Genomic DNA, 18,723 nt, shown 5'->3' on the forward strand with positions numbered 1-18,723 from the left:
GATATCTTTTGGCGTTGCTTCTGTCGGGGGGTTAATCGGCCTCCGAAAGAACTGAATAATCCTTAAGTAGGATGACGGATGCAGGTGTCTACTTTTTCGTCGTTTTGATGACCCAGTGCGCACGTGGTTACATCTATGGCATAGCCCGAATCGACCACGACGAGAACAGCTAATGGAATTTCAAGTCTCGTTGTGGAGAATCACTCAACCCGGGTGCTGCGCTTCTCTTTTATAGATGGGACCTACATGCCGGCGCTATGTCTGAAAACTCTTTCCCTGAGAGGTCACAATTAGTCGATAGGCATGTACGGAAGACATGTTCGGCAGAGACGGGGTCCCCCACGTCATTCTAGGTATATAATAGAACAAGTGGTATTGAACCCTCGAAAGGTCTGTCGCCCAAAATCGACCCAGAGTTCATTCTACGACAGTGTTAGATCTTCATCCTAACATTGCTTTCTTGGTGGAAACTCGTCAAAATTTGTAATACCAGAAGAAGTCATAGAGAAGACGCTGCTTCGCTTTTGTCTCCCGTCTTAGTTGTTTCCCAAGTGTTCTTAGATGAATACACAGATGGCCAGGTTTCAGACGAGGCCTCTCGTCCTGTAGAGGCTAGCTTGTCAGAAATATGTTTGTATCCGACCCATGATCAACCGATCTTGAACAACCCAGACAAAATCAACGTCCAAGCCGCGACTTCAAAATCGACAATGAAATCTATCTTCCCTTTTTAAGGGGGATGGATAGAAATGTTCGGCTTGTTCGAAGAAACATGACCAAACCGAAGCGTCAAGATACAGGTCGTTTGGTCGACGTTGGTTGGCCGTCACCACCTAAAAGAAGAACGAAGATGCTCAACCCCGTGCGGGCCACCTGTGTGCTTGAGTCGCTCTTCATCACAACCAAAGCAGGCTTGGGCTCACGAGGCATCAGGTATAAGACGGATGGAGCAGTGGAGGGAAAAGAGTCTAACCCCAGCATGAAACTCTGTTTTGAGTCCTATGATCTGTCCGACAAGGAGCAGACTAATCAACAAGAACCATAAATTTGATTCGAAAACGACGAGGGAGTTGCGGCTGCCGGCCGATCACCCAGAGCGAGTGTTCTTATTAAGCATGATAACGTATGGATGTCGTCGGACGTCTCTTCTGTTCTCTATGTATTCAGCCACAAAAGGAATCAAATACCCCTTTTCAATTAACATGTTGTTGTTGGGTCTTCGATGTTCTTCTTTGGTCGTTGTGACGGCTTCCATGGTGTAACCGCTAAACGCTGCGTTGCCAAGAAAACCCTCTGTGTTTCCCATCTTTCATGTTTGGTGGGGGACGTTTTCTTTTACAATTTGAGATTATATACAGAGTGAGACAGCCGTATCTAGGTTTTGTATGTACGGCGACGTTTACCAGTGATAGCTGCGGGATGGCTCTGTGATTTGGCTGCATGTGAGGAAGATGGGAATCATTGTGCTCCTGAACTTGGATGCAGCGATGGTGGGGAGGTAATCTCATTGACGGCTGGTATCCAACCTAAAGCCTTCTCTCTATCATGTAACTTGGCTTCTAGTTCTCAGACCATGTAGTTGGAAACAAAAACTGTGTCTAACTTCCCCAAGGACAGCGGAACTAACGACAGCGAGTCCTTCGTTGCCCTTCTGCATATACAGCAGGGATTGACCTCGCGGTATATTTCGGTTATAATCTCCGAATCGTAAGCTGCACGCTCGACGTGAGGTCTCCGTCAAGCCAGCCAGGGTGCAGGAGTATAGCTGCCGTCAACCCGATATCTACGTCAATGACCCAGTCGAACTTTTAAAGGCAGTCCCAGTCACTGACATGTCACTTTATTTGCAACCAAAGGACCGTCAGAAGGCTTTTTTTCGACGTCTTTCTCATCATTTATAACAGTTTCTGGGCTTCTACAGATTGTACCCCTGAGTCGACTCGAGGCCTTCCATGAGCTCTCTCATTCCCAACCGATCCAACAATCCGAACCTCAGTGTCTTTCGCCTACGTCTCTGGTTATCTTCCGGTGTTTATTCTCATGGAATCATAACAGAAACAAGCTTTCAGGCGCAAGAGTTCGTCATCGATGGTTGCATCACACACACCAAGATCACAGCCAAGCCCATAGCAGTTCATCCACGAACAGAACTCTCATCAAACATTCTGTCCATCGAGAATCCAATGAACTGCTCAATATTGGCAGTTTTATACCGTGGCCAAACTCACAAAGCCCCACTGTTTTCCGTCGTATGTGGCTACGGATCTGAGAGACGGCGTCATGGAACGCCATAGTGCGAAGTCTGGATTCCAGCGACGTCGACTATATAATACAAGTAAGATTTCAGCATTGAAGAATAGGCAAATTTGATTCTCTGATGCGACCAGCGTATAGTGGAATCTACCCTATCGTTCAAGCCAAAAAGTAAACTACATCCTCAGGACTGAAGTCATCCCCAAGATCATGAGTTTGACCCTCCGTATCCCAGCGTCCGGCGTCCTCCGCATTTCCCAAATATCCCTCCTCGAATGAGTACCAGAAGCAGACTCCCCGTGAACTTCATCACAACTTTGTCATATCGTCTTCTAGCAAAGGCTCTATCTTGTCCTTTTCAAGAAGCTGAGACACAGAGTGCGCCCATCTCACGTTGCAGAAGCCCTCAACTAAACAGTCGAGCATGAGGTATTTGAGGTAAAGATCTAATCATACTCTAACACAACTTGTCCAAATATGCTGATTGAGATGTAAGTGGAAGGCTTTCACTATCGCGTCCTCTTCCGCTTTTCCCAGGGGACATGTACTCATACTCATATCTCAGAAACACCGGGTGCTTCCAGAGGGATATGAAGTCTTGCGACAACCCGTCTAGTCCTCTGCAGACGAACACGATCCATACCACGGGAAGCGCTTCCGCTATCTAGAACAGACCTCTACATCGAAAACCCACACCCGGCCAGAAGCTTGACCACTATATAACATACGCTTTGCCGGTCTGACCTCTCACTCTGCGGACCGGATTGGAAACCTCATTTGGGGTCGTTTCTTGAGAGTGGCACTCTTTGTGTGCAGCTCCTCTCGTATGATACAGACAACAAGTGCCCAAATCGACGCCGCTCGAGCCCGACAGCGACTACCATCCATCATCTCTGCCATCTCACTACTATTCGCAACCAAATACTCACAGTCCACCTACGCTGAACTCCATGCCTTGCAAAGACTTCGATGATGGCTGGTACATTCTGCTTGATGTCATGTCAGCCTGCCGCCGTCTAACCGCCGATGGCCGCGACTATCCATACGCTAGAGTAACTGATGACATGGAGACCCATATCCAACGGCCCTTAAATAAGCAGTAAAACCCTGTCCTTCGATCCCACGCCGACGACGAAATATCTCGTCGAAGCAGCTTGGTGGGAGGAATATGGATCGAGATTTCCTCTCTATAACAAACACAGACTTGACATTATCCATGACGAGGAAGCTCAGCACTGCTATTGGCTTTATCCTCTGAACCGCACACGTCAACATTGATTGCTCATGCAAGATTCCTTGAAAATTCGTACACACGAAGATAATATTTACATTCGCTGCGGGTCCCGACCCTGGCGAGCGCCCATCGTCTTCAATCAAAGATCACGAATCGCCCAAGGCGATATCGACGCTTTGAGTTGTACCTTCGCAAGGGGATAGTCACGCTCAATTCCAGCTACCACCGGGGTCCCCTTTTTCTCAGCAAGTGATGCGCACGCATGCTTATCGACCAACCCGTCCGTCCGTCCGCTCGAACGCCGAATCCCTTAATCAAACCCCCCAGCCTTCCCTAATGCAGCCCGAGATGCCGTCTAATCAAATATCATGGTAATCATTTCCGTCATCGTTCTTACTGTCGCATCGCTCCGGCGTCGGCTCAGGCGAGGTAGCGGTACGTGGGCGTCGACGCGTCCTCCACGCGCTCGAGGTACTCGCGCACTATGAGGTCCTCGATGCGCTTCTTGATGAGACTGATCTCCGGCTTGAAGCGGCTGCTGAGCTGATCGATGACCTCGGTGATGAGGTGCGAGTGAGTAAGCTCCTTGCGTTGCCTGGTAATGGTTAGTCTACGTAGTGCAATAGCGCGAGACGGGAAACAAACTTCATGATTCTGACGAGTGCGGCATCAATGACATGGGCACGGGTCTGGTTGTTCTTCTCCTCGGTCTGCTTCCTCTCATCGTCGCCTTCGACCTTGGACGTGGCGTTGATGATGGGTGCCTTGATGCGCATCTGCTTGCTGACAAAGCCACTGTTGAACTTGAACTTGTCTCCGGGTTTGACCGACTTGTTGGCGGGATCCTTGAGCAGAACCCGGGCTTTGGGAACGACGGAGATTGACGTAAGGACTCTGACAAGGTCTTGGAGGGGGATGTTTGTCTTGGCTTGGATCTCCTCCAGGGACAGCTCCTGACCGTCCTCCAGATCATTGAAGAGCATAAGCACAACCATGCCGTACGTCGGGACATTAAGCTCGTATCTTCGCTCACGCGACAACGGGCCCTTGCCGCCGGGGATGGCGGGGAAAACCATCTTGATGTCGGCACTGCCGGTAGATCCCAGCCAGGTCAGCTTGCGACCACTGCGGTTGGTAAGGTAGTACTTGAGCAAGCTCTCCTGCAGGCGCTTGATATCCTCCGGCCAAATGCAGCCAGTGCCGTCGGCGAATTGCGAAGTCCGTCCCATGATATCGGGGGGCCACGAGTTGGTCGTCAGGATGCTCACAGCAAGGTCGATCTGTTTGCGTTCCACATCGCCCAGGCCTCTAATATGGTCTCTGTAGCCCGCAGACAGCTCGGACGAAGACTCCATGTCTCTGAACATGCCCTCGAATTTGGCGGTAAACTGGTTGCCGAGTTCCTGCTTCATGCGCGAGATCATCGACTTCTCCACGTCGTGACTCTCCGACTTGTTGTGAAGAAGACGCTTGGCGAGGTGCTTCTGGTAGTATCTTTCGAAAAGATCCTTGTCGGAAAGGTAGCGGATGATGGTGATGGCCTTCTCCAGAACTTCCTCGGTCTCAGTCTCCGTCTTGCCTCGAATACCACGGCGCAGGTTGTCGTCGATAAACAGGGAGACGTATTCGGAGCTCTTCGTGAACATGTTGATGAAGTCAGAAAAGCTTTTCGTGAGAGCAGTCTGAATGATGAGGTCTTCCTGGAAACACTTCTTCCACAGATTGTCGAATTTGTCCTTCAGCTTAAGGACGTCGTCGACCCACTTGATGGCAGCGGCGGTCTGCTGAGCAGAGGAGCTCAACGTCTTGGTCTTCTCCGCGCCCTCCGCTTCCTCACCGTCGGGCGCAGGAACCGTTGCAAAGTTGGTGTCCTTCAAAATCTGCTCGATTTCCAGACCAAGCTCAACAACTCTGCTAGACAAAATCGCCTTGAGGGATGTCTTCTTCGAGTCGACCCTCGAAACAAGCTGATATAAAATGGAGAGCTCTTCCACGCGGTCGTAGTTGACCATTGACTTCAATCCGCTGCCTTCCAGATTCAGGAAGTCGTCCAAATGCGCAGAGATCAGCTCTTCCTCTACCACCTTGGTGGATTTCTCTCTTGTCTCATAGTGAATGGTAGTGTCGCATCGGTCGTTCTCCTCAATCAAGCGGCGTTGAGTGTGTCGCAGCCAGGCGCCTGCATCAGCGTCACGAAGTAGCCGCTCACACTCCCGGGCGTAGTACTCGCGTTCTGACCGCAGATACGCTGGCTCGAAAGTTGTAAGATACAGCTTCTCCGCCTCGTTCTCGTCGTCTGTTTCGTAAAGACAGTCCAGCATGCGGACGATGTTGCGCAACAAGTGGCGATCGATGTTGTCTCCATCCCGCTCCATGTTGATCTGGTCCAAAATGACCGAGTTCAAGATCTCAAAGACGGTGTGCTCGCCGCTAGAGTTCAAGTTGGCTCGAAGAATGTGGTCTCGGAACAGGCCGATGGTCGCAGTGTAGATGGATGCTCGTCGGGCATCTTGCGTGTAGCCGCGATCGAGGTACATGAGGATATCGGCGGTCATGTTCATGGAAGTGTTGTGGTGGTCCCAGGAGGCTCTCACGCCCCGTAGAAAGTGCTCGCCCATCTTGCGTCGTTCGTTGACTGACGTGGCCGAGCCACCCATAGCGGCACTTACGAGGTTCGCAGTGACGAGTTTCTCGATATCGGGGATAACGTGCTCGGCAAAGTACTGCTCTTCGTACTGTTTGACGCGGTCGTACAGCATCTCTCCTTTCTTCTTAAGAACAATTTTGTACGAAGCTCGGTATAGTTGTTCGAAGGACAGCGTGCTGCAGTTCTGGTTGTGGATGTCGGTGAGGGCCTGCTTGAGGGTCTCCCAGCACTGCTCGAAGTCGCTCGTGTCGATTCCGGAGGTAAGCTGCTCAGGATGTTAGCTCGGCTTCTTCCGATGTCGCCGTCTCTCCAGTTCATCTCGACTCTCTCCATTGTTGAAAGTATGTAACAGGCAGTGCTCAATCACGCAAACGACATTGAATGGAAGTAGGGACGATGCAAGAGCAACAAGAAACCCATGACTTCGGTCGATTCCTCACACCACGACATCCCACAGCCTGAAGACCCCTCACCACCACCAATGCCTTCGTCCCAGACAAAAATGACAACTTACCCGGCTCGGACGGCGCGGGGGCCGAATGCGACCAGCCCGCATGGCCGTACCTCCTCCACCTCTACCAGAAATCATCTTGTAGACAGCCTTCTCGGTATCGGTATATCGCTTGCAAGTCGATAATCGCAGCAAAAAAGTTGTGTGTTGGGTTGCCGTTTCAGATCGAGAGAGCTATCGCGGAAACCCGAGTAAGTGGCGGCGGGGTAGCTTTCCCAGAAAGTGTAGCGGTTGCAGACAGACGATGGCCTGGGGAAAGTGGTTGAAGAAGGGAGTCGGAGGGGTAGAACAACGCAAAAGAAAGGGCTCGCCTAGCTAGCCGTCGTAGTGTTGACCGCGCAAGGCAGTTGCAGGTTCGCGGCAGGATCAAGTGTTGAAAAAGGCATCGCAGACAGGCAGATGTTGTTGTCTGAAGTTCACACACAGCGAGGCTGCGCTGCTTGCCCGACGCCGGGATGGTCCGCGCGTGCACACGAGGCGGAAGGCGCGACCGGGTTGTCGGACCCAATCGATTTCGACCCTTGCCCTGGATGGGAAGCGCACAGACCGTTCTGGTAGGACTGAAGAGTTCTGATTGGCTGATTTTCAATCCAATAATCCACAGCTTTGCGCCACATGTGGCGTACATTTTTTTTTTTTTAAATTGACGGAGCCCGCAGTGACGGCATTCCCAGGCCAGGTTTGCGCCGCAGTTCAAGCCAGACCTCGAAATTCACGAGCTTCCACCCTCACCACGACCAAACGTCCAAATCACCCCCACGGTAGTCTGCCGTCGCAACGCATCAAAATGGCTTCCCGCTCAGCATTTACCAGGCTCGCACCCGTACTGCGCCAAACAGCACGCCCCAGCGCATCCCCCATCATGCGCCTGATCCCCCAAGGCGTCTTCGCATCCCAAGCACCCCTCCAACCCGCCGTCTCGGCGCGCCTGGCACACTCAATACCGAAGCCCAAGGCCGCGCGCAAGGCGGAGGACATGTCGGACCAGCAGATCCGCCTCGAGTCGAACCCGCACTACCAGCTCGACTTCACCTGCGTCCCCTGCGACACCCGCTCCCGCCACAAGGTCTCTAAGCAGGGCTACCACCACGGCTCCGTCCTCATCACCTGTCCCGGCTGCCGCAACCGTCACGTCATCAGCGACCACCTCGGCATCTTCGGCGACAAGAAGGTCACCGTCGAGGACCTCATGCGCGAGAAGGGCAGGCTTGTGAAGAAGGGTACTCTCGGCGAGGATGGCGACATCGAATTCTACCCCGACGAGGGCGCTCAGGCTGCGGATGGAGAGAAGAAGGACTCTTCTTGAGAGGAAATGACCAAACACATCGAACGAAATAATGTACAACACCTGTGAAATTTGGCGAGGGGAGGGTAAGGGTCACAAAAAAGACGGCCTCGGTCCGCGGGGTTATGACTGCATAGAAGACGGCGTTCTGGATACCCATCACCACTGCACATGGGAGACGAAAAGCTCAGGACGAATTGTAACAGTAGAATAGATAAAAGCTCACATATGAACGGGCGACGTAGCCCTTGTACTATAGGATACACCATGTAAAATCCTCACCATTTTCCCAAACCTCAAAACGCCAGTCCATGCAATCTAGGTGCAAACTTCAACAATTACCACCCCTTGTACGCCTGTCTGGCCGCCTTGTTCTCGGCGCTCCTGACCTTCTTCTTTTCCTTCTTCTTCTCCGTCTTCTTCCTCTTGTCCCTGCCGTACTTCTCCGGCTGCGCGAGCGCCTCGATCTTGCGCTTGCTCGACCTCTGCTGTCTCCTCGTCCGCACCTCCTCCCTGATCTCGAGCAGCGTCTTGGTGTACTCGGCGGTGCCGAACTTCTTCTGCAGGGAGTCCATCAGGATCTGCGCCCTCGTCTTCAGACCGTCAAGCTTGGTCTTGAACTGGTCGTCCATCGAGAAGGGCACGGGGATGTTGGGGTCCGTCAAGTTCTGCAGGGGGTAGAGGATCGTCTTGAGCGACGGCTCCAGGTGCTCCTGCGGCACGCGGCGGCAGATGGTCTCCAGCACCTCCATGGCGACGACCTTCGGGGTGATGGCGGTCGACTTGGGGCGCACGTCCTTACGCAGCAGGGAGGACAGCTTCCAGAAGAGGTATTGAAGGTCCTTGCGCTTCTCCTCGATTCTGTCCTCCTCCGCCTCCTGCTCGTCTCTGTCTCCCAACGTCTCTGCCTCGGGTACGTTCTGTACCTTGACGGGCAGGCGGGGACCCAGGAAGATCAAGATCTGTGTGAGTTCCGCGGCGAGGGCGTCGTCGATCTCGGGCGTCCTCAGGGCGTACATGGCCAGCCGGACGAGCTCCTCGATGTCCTCGCACTCAAGATTGAGGCCATGAGATCCCTTGAGTGTCGCCCCGGCCTGGGCTGGCTTGCCGGCGTAGTCGGCCAGGAAGGCGCTAAGCACCTTGGTGGTGCTCAGCTTGACCGAATTCTCGGGGTGCGTGAGACATGTGCGGACGTCGCTCCACAACTCGCGAGATTCTGACGAAAGGAGTCGAGCTGGGTACTTCTCCGTGAGCACCTGCAGGTCGTGGAGGACAGTCTTCATGAGGTCCTCGTCTGCGACGCGGATGTCGCCGGTTCCCACGACCTCGCTGATCTTGCTGATCACCAACTCCAGCTCCTTCTTGTGCTTGGTGGAAGGCTCCTTGGCCTCAAAGAAGAAACCGAAGGCCTGCAGAGCCAGCTTGGTCACGGCTGCGTTGTCCTCCTGCTCAAGCCACGATCGCAACAGCGTCATGAAGTTCTGCATCCTCTCCTTGTCGGCCTTGCGGAACATCTCCTTGAGTACCTCTCCAGCGGCGAGGCAGCACTTCTCGCTGTCGTCGTTGGCAAGGACCATGACTAGGGGCAAGAAGCAGGTGGAAATGGCTTCCTGGACAAAGTCGTCGGCGGACTTCATCAACAGAAGATGAACAACCTCCATGACAGACAGGCGGCCTCCCTCGCGCTCGTATGTGAGGTTGGCGACGATAAAGTTGAGCTGCTTGACCCAGCGAGCCTTCCTCTGCGGGTAATCCTTGAGGAACTGGAAGAACGCTCCTCTTGCGAGATCTCTCGTGTTCTGGTCGTCGTTGGTAATCATGACGGTACCGACGTAGTCCATAGTGTCGTAGACGACCGCGGTCTCGATCTGGCGCCCAAGAACGGAGCGCAAGAAGTTGAAGGTGACGTGGCGGTAGAGGGGCTCCGTCAGGTCCTCCTTGAGCTTGCCGAGGAGCAGGTCGATTGCGGCATCCTTGACAGGAATGTCCTTCCGCTCGCGGAGAACGACGGAGAGCCATTTGAGAGCTGCCTGTGAAAGGTCGGTCGTGGTGGAAGTAGACATGGAAATGCTCTTCGTGGCCTCCTTGGTAGCGACCTTAAACAGGTCAACGTCCTCGTTGTTGTTGAACGGAACCTTTACCAGGACGGTGAGCACTTTGAATGCTGCAACCTTGACGTCGTCTTCGCCGCCAACAATAGCATCTCCGATGATGGGGACGAAGCCGGTAATGTTGGCTGCGGTACGCAGGCTGTCGTGCTTCTTCCAGACAGACCGAAGGATGTCAAAGGCAAACTTGACCAGCTTGAAGGTGTACTTGCCGGCGGTGCCGTGGTTATCCCTTTTCACTCCCTTCTGGTAGAGGTATCGCTTCGTGCGGAAGTCGACCTTGGGAGCCGCCTCCGGCTGTTGGCTCTTGTAGACTTCCTGAATGACCTCGTAGCAGAACACCAGCGTGTCACGGCTCTCTGCAGCAGGGTTCTGCAGCAGACCGGCCGTGATTCTTGCCAACAAGGCCTCGATCTTGCGGACAAGCTTGAGGTCGACCTTTTGCAAGAGGAGGTTTTGCAGAGGGTGGACAAGAGCGACGAGCTTATTGATGGAAGCCGACTTGGCAATGAGCTCCATCGAGTCCTGAGACTTGCCGGCCTTGACTTCCTTCATCTGGCTGATGTAGCCCTCGGCATCCTTCTCTTGGCCGGTGGCGCCGAAGATGTCGTCGACGATGACGGCAACAATGGACCAGAGAGCGTAGTCGAGATCACCCTGCTGGAATTCCGGAATAACCCTCAGGAGCATGGAGTGGAGAGTGTACGAGAGAACGTGGAGTTGGTAGCCGCGCTTGAGAGCGCCACGCAGTTCCTTGAGGATGAAGCCAAAGTAGGTCGGTCCCAGTACTGAGGCGATTTGCACCAGAGTATCTCTGGCCATCTCACGCGCAGTGAAGTCCTTACTGCGTAGAATGTGGCAGATGTCGGTCAGAACACCAGCCAGCTTCTGGCCCATTTCTTCCGACGGGAGGATCTTGAGGAGCTTGACGACGATGACACCAACCGGTACACGGTGACTGACCTCCGACTCGTCCTTCTCGTGAAGATGCTTGATCAGGGTGGGAAGGAAGAGGTTGCTGATGTCGGTGCTGAGCTTCTCTTGGGCGGGGACAGTGAGAGCCAGCCTCTTGACCGATGGCGCAGCTTCAGCATCATCCAACTGCATTGGGTCCGCGGATTTCGACTCCACAGAGACAACGAGGGCATCGCTGAACTTGCCAAGCAGTCGGTTGACTTGCTTCTGAAGATCGGGCTTGGATTCGACGTAGCTGATGTACCTCTGCAGGATCACGCGGTAGTGCTTCCAGTCGAGGGAGAGTGCCAATTTTCCAATGGTGGTTGTAGCCTGAGCGCCCAAGCCGTGGTCGTCGCTTCCGTCGGCGCGGTTGAAAATGAAGTTTTCGAGGAGGGGAATGAAGAACATGCTGAGGTTCTGACTGCTCATCTCTGAACCATCGTTGGCAGACTCGAGGAAACGGATGGCCTCCAATTGTCGGGAGGTGGCGGGACTAAGAATGTTGAAGAAGAAAGGCAACTCAGTGGTCTCCTCATCAAGCTCGCCCTCAAGGAGGCCCTTCATATCTGCCACCGGCTCCCATGCTGGCATCTGAGACAGCAGGTAGCCGAAGACTCTGAGATACTCTCTCCTGACGGTCGCGGACTCTTCACGGGCACCGGAGTAGATAGCTGGAAGCAAGATGGTCTTCAACTGAGAGTCGAACCCGGCCTTGGAGGCTTCATCTTTGCAAGACGCGACTTGGGAGATGAACTTGCGGATGCCGTCTGCGGAGTTGGAGGCCAGAATGCCGTACTCCTCGTCGGAGCGAATGAAGAAGATCAGGTTATGCAGCAAAGCCAGCCATTGTCTAACGGTGAATGGCGACTCTCTCTTCGTGATCTGGTTGAAAGCCTTGAGCCTCTGGTCGTAGTCCGGCTCGTCGATGCGATCGGAAGCGAAGGCGTTGAGAGAGCTGCAGATATCGGAAACCTCTTGAAGGGTATTGTCCTTGGCGGCAAGCGCAATGAGGACGCGAGCCAGCGCCTGTCTGTTGTCCGAATCCTTGAAATAGCTGAAGAGTGAGGACAGAGTCTCGTAGATAGCGATATCGGCAGTCGTCTCCTCGGCCTCTGTAGATCCGAGAATGGTAATGAAGCGCTCCAAAATGAGCAGAATCTTGCCCTTGGCTCTTGGGTTGACTCTCCTTGGGGGCTGGTTGAGGAGCCACGTAGAGATTCTGAGCGTCTGCTGGATGTTCTCGGAAGTTTCGACCAGAGGGGAGAGTTCGACAATGGCCTCGATAGAAGCCTCGAGCAGTTCATTACCCATGCTCTGGTTCTCCAAGGTCTCGGTGATGGTCTTCAACATCATCTCCATGTTAGCGTCAAGGAGCTCAGCCCGAATAAGCTCGTTGAACTCGGACTCCCCGGCAGGTGCCTGGGCCAGCTTGATGAGGTTGCGGACGATGCTAAGGGCAAAGACCTTAACATTTTCCTTCGCCTTCGGCACAGCCACGCACTCAATGACCTTAGGCAGGATCTGGTCGTTGATGGAAATGAATAATCCGGCCTTGGGGAGCTGAGACCAGGTCCAGAGAAGTTGCAGGATACCAGAGATTGACTGAGCGGTCTCGATAGGCAGCTTCTCGATTCTGGGGGTGACGACCTCGTTGACGATGGGTTCTGAGTAGGGCGACCAGTTGAAGTCCTGTGCGTTGCGGAACAAGGTGATGATGCACTTCAGGCCAGTGGTACGAATAGCCTTGAGAAGAGACTCCTGGGAAGCCTCGTTGGTCTCTTCAGCCTCTTCGTCTGACTCGATCTCAGTCTCCTTCAGGCGCCTGCAAGCAAAGATCAAGCAATACAGAACTGGGTGGAGAAGCTTCTCAACATAAGGACCGACGTGAGCGCCCAGCTCGTTGATCAGAGGCAGCATCATGTTCATGAAACCCACTTGCTTGCGAGCAGGGAGAATCTCTCGGTCGAACAAGTTGGAACGGAAGCCAGATTCATCAATGACACGAGCACCCTTGAGCCCGCCGATCGCGATATCCAGGAAGCTTCCCATATCCTCGACGCTCAAGTTTCTTAGAACTGTCAAACGAGTAGCTTGCAGACCATGGCGGCCGCTGGCTACACCCTTCTTCGAGATGGTGCGTCCATACAAGAGTCTCAGCAGAACAGGCATCAGCTCTGCCCGGTGCTCCGGCCGAATGACCTCATCGTTCTGAAGGAAGACCGTGACTTCGTTCTTGAATCTGGCCTCGTCGAGGAGGTACTCCAAGTTTTCCTGGTAAGGTCGGACTCCCTCCTGCTTCCATGCGAGGATGGCCTTCAAGGCTAGCTTCTGCACCTCGCCATCACCATTCTCTAACAAATGCAGAAGCGCGCGGTACACCTTCTCGTGCTGGTACAAGACCTTCGGATTGACGAACTGAGAAAAGACGCCAACCATTGCCTTTCGGTCCTGGAGCGACCAATCTTCTCCCTTGGACTGGGCCTCTTCGTCATCCGCACTGTCAGACTGCTCGTCCTCATCCTCGTCGACAGCCCAGGGCAAGAAGAAAGGCACCAGCTTGCGCGAGCGCTTTTCGGCAAAGATCGGCATCCCGTTGAACACCTTCAGCGCCTGTGCGCGAGCGTTGGCGCCGTGAGGATCGACCGCCTGCTGCTGCTCGTCGAATGCTTCAAGCATGAGGTCTGTGGCGTTGTTGACCACTTGTTCTACCTCATCAGCGATCTTCCAGAGCTTCTTGATGTGGAGACAGTCGAAGTCGGTGATTGCTTCCCTGCCTTGAAGCGACGGCTGACTGTTAGGTCCAGACCATCTCGGGGACGGGGTTTCCAGCCAGTTGAAAGCGATAGTGGAAATAGCCTCCTCGCCATGTTTTGATTCTCCAACCAACTTCAGTGCGGTGATTGTGTCGTCCCACAGGGGCGACAGCTTGACTGTCAACATGCCGAACATGAAAGATGGAATAGCCTTGGCGAGCCAAGAGTTCTCGCTCAGTGAGGAGTAGGTCTGGCCAAGCTTGCGAAGATGCATGGCAACGTTTCTCAAGCTTGAAAGCTCCATTGGCGTTTGCTCAATGTCCAGCATGAGGACATGGCAGGAATGCTCATCGGGCGTAGACTCGAGTTGCTGTAGAATCTTGAGAGATGCGAGGCGAAGCTCATGCGAAGGGGCTGAGAGGTTCTCGATCAGCGCCTGAACGACAGGGTCTTCCTCTCCAGTACCCTCGCTACTGTCACTGCTCTGGCGATCGGCAGACTGGGGCTGGCTCTTCGTCGCTTCGGCGTACTCGAGGTAAGCTTCAAGGAAGCCAACAGAACGGCTAAAGCGGGGCAAGGCCGCTCGGAGGAGAGGGTTCAGGGCGGAGTCCACGGGGCCGGCGGCCTTGCTCATACGGAGGTAGGCATGGAAGCCTTGGCTAACACTGAAATGAACCTCATCGGATGCCAGCGTCGACGACGGCTTGAGCGCAAGCCTGAGCTTCCTAAGCAAGAGCTCTGCGATTTTGGCGTTGGCTGATGGGTGAACAGTCGTGGAGTAAAGGAGGTCTAAGAGGGCTGAGTATTTCGGTAGGCACTTATCCCGCCATGTCTGGGGGTCTTTGTCGTAGGCTCCGCGTTCTGGGAATGGTGATGCCTCGAGGCGCTCAAACTTCGACACAATCTGGTCCTGCCAGCTACGCGGAAGGTTGCAGGTTTCCTTGCCTCCTGGAGACGGCAGACTGCCATTCTTGACCATACGCGGGAGGAGCACGCACAGCATATCCTCGTTTCGTCCGTCAGACCAATGGCTTACAATAAATCTAATCGTCGTTAGCGCCTACATGGTACAAAGATGAATAGTATCGCTTACCTTTGGAAATATGTTTGGAAAAGACTGCGAAAACGCTGGGCATCGAGATCCGAAAAGTAGGCACAGAATGGAATGTAACATCTCATGAGTTTCTCCCTCTGGAGGGCAGTCATGAAGTCCTTGATGCAGGGGATCAGAGCATCAATCGGAGCCTGGTGCCAGACGATGGCAGCATTGACAATCACGTTCTTCCAGAGGAGACCAATTTTGTCCTCAGTCACCTCTGGAGAATTTTGCGCCATTGCATCCAGCATAGCCGTCATACCCTCGACATGAACAGGCCAGTTGCTGATGCGAGACCCGTGCCGGACTCCCGCGGCTGTACCGAGGACCCTAATCAGCGGCACAAACTTCCATGCCTTGGTCGGTTTGGGCTCCGCCAAGGCCGCCTGCACATGTTCTTGGATCGCTTCGAGGACCGGCGCAAGGTCCTTATCGTTGGAGTGGTGAATGATGCTGGTAAGAACACCGCAAACGAGATCGGTCCAACTCGCTGTCGGGGTGAGGTCTGCTTCGCTTTCGGGAATAGCCTTCACTAACGCTGTGAAGATGGCTGGTCCGGTCGAGTGAATCGTCTGGCCTGGGCCCTTAATGGCCTCGGCGAACATGGTCATGAGACCATCTTGGTATAGTTGAAACTGCTTCTCTCCCACAGTGTCTCGGAGGTCGTCCCTGGCGTGTTCAACGATGGCAACGAGGGCCGTCTCTCGGTTCGCTGGTGCTGCAGCCTTTTTGATCAGAAAGCTCAAGGCCTCGGCAGCGAAACGGGCAATGTGAGGAGGATGCCGAGCCTTTCCCAAGAGCGGTGTCATAACATCGTATGTCGGTCGCAGATTCGGTACTAAAAGTCTTGAAAGGTACTTGAACAGAAAGGCGAGCGCCGCAAAAGTCCATTCGATTACTTCCACATCTTGGGGCTTTGCGGCGATGGCAGTAATAAGTTCGAGAGATTTGGCGTAGTACTTCTCGAACCTGACACCGATGTCATGCGCAAACGCTGTTAGGAGGTCCAGAAGCGGCTCCAAAGCCTCCTTCTCTTGTTTCGCAATCGCTGTTGCTAGCGACTCAAAGATCTTGGCCTCGAAATGCAGAATCTGGGGCAGACTCTCGCAGAGCGGCAAGACCTCCCTCTTGAAGTGGCTGAAGCCTATGTAGACATTCAACTCGCTCCATCTCGTCAAACCATTACGGAAGTAGGATGTGGTGGCTTCGAGGTCTTCGGCTTCGAGGTCGTGTCGGCGAACTTTCCGTAGGGGATCGAGAGAGTGTAGTTTCGAGACCTTGGTCGCGAAGGACTCCCATCGGTGATTCTTTTGATGAGGGGTCGAGTATTTGCCCTTTCGGGTCTTTGTGATTCGACCAGATGAAGTGGAAGGCATCTTGGGCGCGGTGACAGGCAGAGTTCGCAAAAGCCCGTCGTGTTCGCCTCCCAACTTCACTGCTTGATCGCGAAAAATGTTCCCCGCCAACTCTCGAAGCTGCCCAGAAATTTTGAACTTTTTTTCTGCCGGCTGAAGCTCGGTCCACTTCGATAACGCGATAAGACATTAAAAAGTGGATATTGACCAATCAACGGCGCGTTAGATAAAGACCCACATTACTTCATCGCGCATCTTCAAGTCAGCGTCCGGTCGCATCTTTCCAGCTTCGTCAAGCTTCCCATCAACAACCTACCACAACCCCATACAGCAAGGCGCAATGGCTGCACCCAAGGTGTAAGTATCTCGGCAGATTTTACTGGCAGTTTGATCGAGATTTCGATTACTGACATCCCATAGGATCGTTCTGGGTAGCCTCAATGGCGCCCTGCAGCCCGCCTTCTCAAAGGTCGCGACCCTCCACGCGAAGAATAGCTTCAGTTTCGCAATCGTCACTGGCAACCTCTTCGGCGCAGAGGACGACGCCGCCGTCGAGGCTCTTCTCAATGGCGAGATCGAAGTGCCCCTGCCTGTTTACTTCACAGTCGGAACCACGCCCCTTCCCCCGAAGATCGTCGCAAAGATCGAGGCCGACGAGGAAATCGCCGAGAACCTTCACTATCTCGGCAAGCGCAGCATCACCAAAACATCGGAGGGCATCAGGATCGTCGCCCTGGGAGGAAAGCTCGATAAGGAAGTCGTGGGTGGACAGTCGAAGGAACAGCACCTGCCGTTTCACACTGCGGACGACGCCAAGTCGCTGAAGGGCGCGAACAAGGCCGACATTCTTTTGACGACGGTCTGGCCCGCTGGTGTCTGGACCAACTCCAAGGTCGAAATCTCCCCCGAGAAACAGGCGACTACCGAGAGCACGGCGGAAATCGCCGAGCTTTGCGCAACCCTCAAGCCCCGCTACCACTTCGCCCCTTCCTCCGCCGAGTTCTTTTACGAGCGCGAGCCTTTCTTCCATCCTACCGAGGAGGGCTCTGAAGATGTCGCGGTCACGCGCTTCATCTCGATGGCGCCCTACGGCAACGCATCCAAGGCAAAGGCGCTGTATGCCTTCACCCTTCAGCTCAACGAGACCACCGTCGAGCGGCCTGCCGGAGCTACCTACACCCCGTTCAGCCCGAGAAAGCCCAAGAGACGGGCGCAGGATGAGGGCTCTTACAATCGTTTCGCCAACGGAGACGATGACGGCCGCCACCACCGCCGCGGAAACAAGCGCCGTCGCCGATCGCCTCCTCCCGGCCCCGACCGCTGCTTCTTCTGTCTCTCGAACCCGAACCTCGACACCCATATGATCGCCACCGTCGGCGACGACAGCTACCTTGCTACTGCCAAGGGCCCTCTCGCGACGTCGGAGACCTTCAAGAAGCAGGGCCTCAACTTCCCAGGCCACGTCATCATCACTCCTCACGCCCATACCCCGACCATCTACCACTCCGGCGTCGAGAGCTACTCGCCCGAGGACGCTGAGCGGACATTCAAGGAAATGACACGATTCCGAGACAATCTGCAGTCCATGGTCTCGACCAAGTCGAACCACAAGCTGGGCGCCATCACCTGGGAGATCAGCCGCCAGCGCAATATCCACGCCCACTGGCAATTCCACCCCATCCCGGCCGACTCGATCTACAAGAACATCGTCGAGGCCGGCTTCAAGGTCGAGGCCGAGAACCTCAAGTACCCCGAGTTCGAGACCCGCGACCTGTCATACGAGGACCAGGGTTCCATCGGCGATTACTTCCGCGTCTGGATCTGGGCGGACAACGGCGAGGACAGGATTAAGGGTACCTGTCTCGTCATGAAGCTCGATCCCGAGATGCGATTCGACCTGCAGTACCCCCGCAAGGTCGTCGCCAAACTCCTCAAGCTCGAGGACCGCTTCTTCTGGCAGGACTGCGTCCAGGCGCCGGAGGAGGAGACCAAGGATGTCGAGGCGTTCCGGGAGGCGTTTAAGGAGTGGGACTTTACCCTCCAAGGATAGGACAGAGATATGGAAAGATGTTCACGCATGGAGGACATCTACCGTCGAGGAGCAGCATCTGCACATTTTATACTCATTTCTTGCATGGCACGGGCATAAGCGGCGTTTTCGGGCGGAATACCCAAGTTATCTGCATCTACTTGCTATACGGAGGGGAACCAAAAAGGGGGTTTTTGCATCTGATTTGACTCGGTCCACATGTCAACCGGATGCGGGCGTATTCCTCAGATATTCATCACATATAGCATTCAAAAAGTTTTTTGTCAAGACCACCTCGCCGAGAAATGCCCCCGTCTTTCCGTGATCTCGTCTCCGGAGCCACCGCCCGGTCCCGGGTCCCACATTTCTCCCGTCAAGAATGTTCGGACGTCGATCCGGACCACGGAAGAACCAGAACCCCTCGTCATTGAGAAACAAACCTCAGTCATGATTCAAAGCCCGCTCGTCACTCTCTCCTCAGCCACCAACAGACGT

The 18,723-nt window shown here is 54.2% G+C and overlaps 4 protein-coding genes across 4 annotated transcripts; 2 read left to right on the forward strand and 2 right to left on the reverse strand.

Moving 5' to 3' along the window:
• Positions 1 to 3,907: 3,907 nt before the first annotated feature.
• Positions 3,908 to 6,780, reverse strand: CkaCkLH20_02492 (Cullin family protein; the record flags this gene model as incomplete). The annotated part of the gene is made up of 3 exons (XM_038885211.1): positions 3,908 to 4,082; positions 4,133 to 6,399; positions 6,649 to 6,780. 3 exons carry the CDS (start codon positions 6,778 to 6,780, stop codon positions 3,908 to 3,910), a joined length of 2,574 nt encoding a protein of 857 aa, XP_038749142.1.
• Positions 6,781 to 7,432: 652 nt separating this feature from the next.
• Positions 7,433 to 7,951, forward strand: CkaCkLH20_02493 (dnl zinc finger domain containing protein; the record flags this gene model as incomplete). Its single annotated transcript, XM_038885212.1, has 1 exon — positions 7,433 to 7,951. The coding sequence occupies one exon, from the start codon at positions 7,433 to 7,435 to the stop codon at positions 7,949 to 7,951; it is 519 nt and encodes a 172-aa protein (XP_038749143.1).
• Positions 7,952 to 8,268: 317 nt separating this feature from the next.
• CkaCkLH20_02494 (down-regulated in metastasis) lies at positions 8,269 to 16,220 on the reverse strand (the record flags this gene model as incomplete). Its single annotated transcript, XM_038885213.1, has 2 exons — positions 8,269 to 14,791; positions 14,842 to 16,220. 2 exons carry the CDS (start codon positions 16,218 to 16,220, stop codon positions 8,269 to 8,271), a joined length of 7,902 nt encoding a protein of 2,633 aa, XP_038749144.1.
• Positions 16,221 to 16,605: 385 nt separating this feature from the next.
• On the forward strand, positions 16,606 to 18,249 carry CkaCkLH20_02495 (cwfJ domain-containing protein; the record flags this gene model as incomplete). The annotated part of the gene is made up of 1 exon (XM_038885214.1): positions 16,606 to 18,249. The coding sequence occupies one exon, from the start codon at positions 16,606 to 16,608 to the stop codon at positions 18,247 to 18,249; it is 1,644 nt and encodes a 547-aa protein (XP_038749145.1).
• Positions 18,250 to 18,723: the final 474 nt, after the last annotated feature.

This window comes from Colletotrichum karsti, assembly GCF_011947395.1.
Source record: "Colletotrichum karsti strain CkLH20 chromosome Unknown Scaffold6, whole genome shotgun sequence".
Taxonomy (NCBI): Eukaryota; Fungi; Ascomycota; class Sordariomycetes; order Glomerellales; family Glomerellaceae; genus Colletotrichum; species Colletotrichum karsti.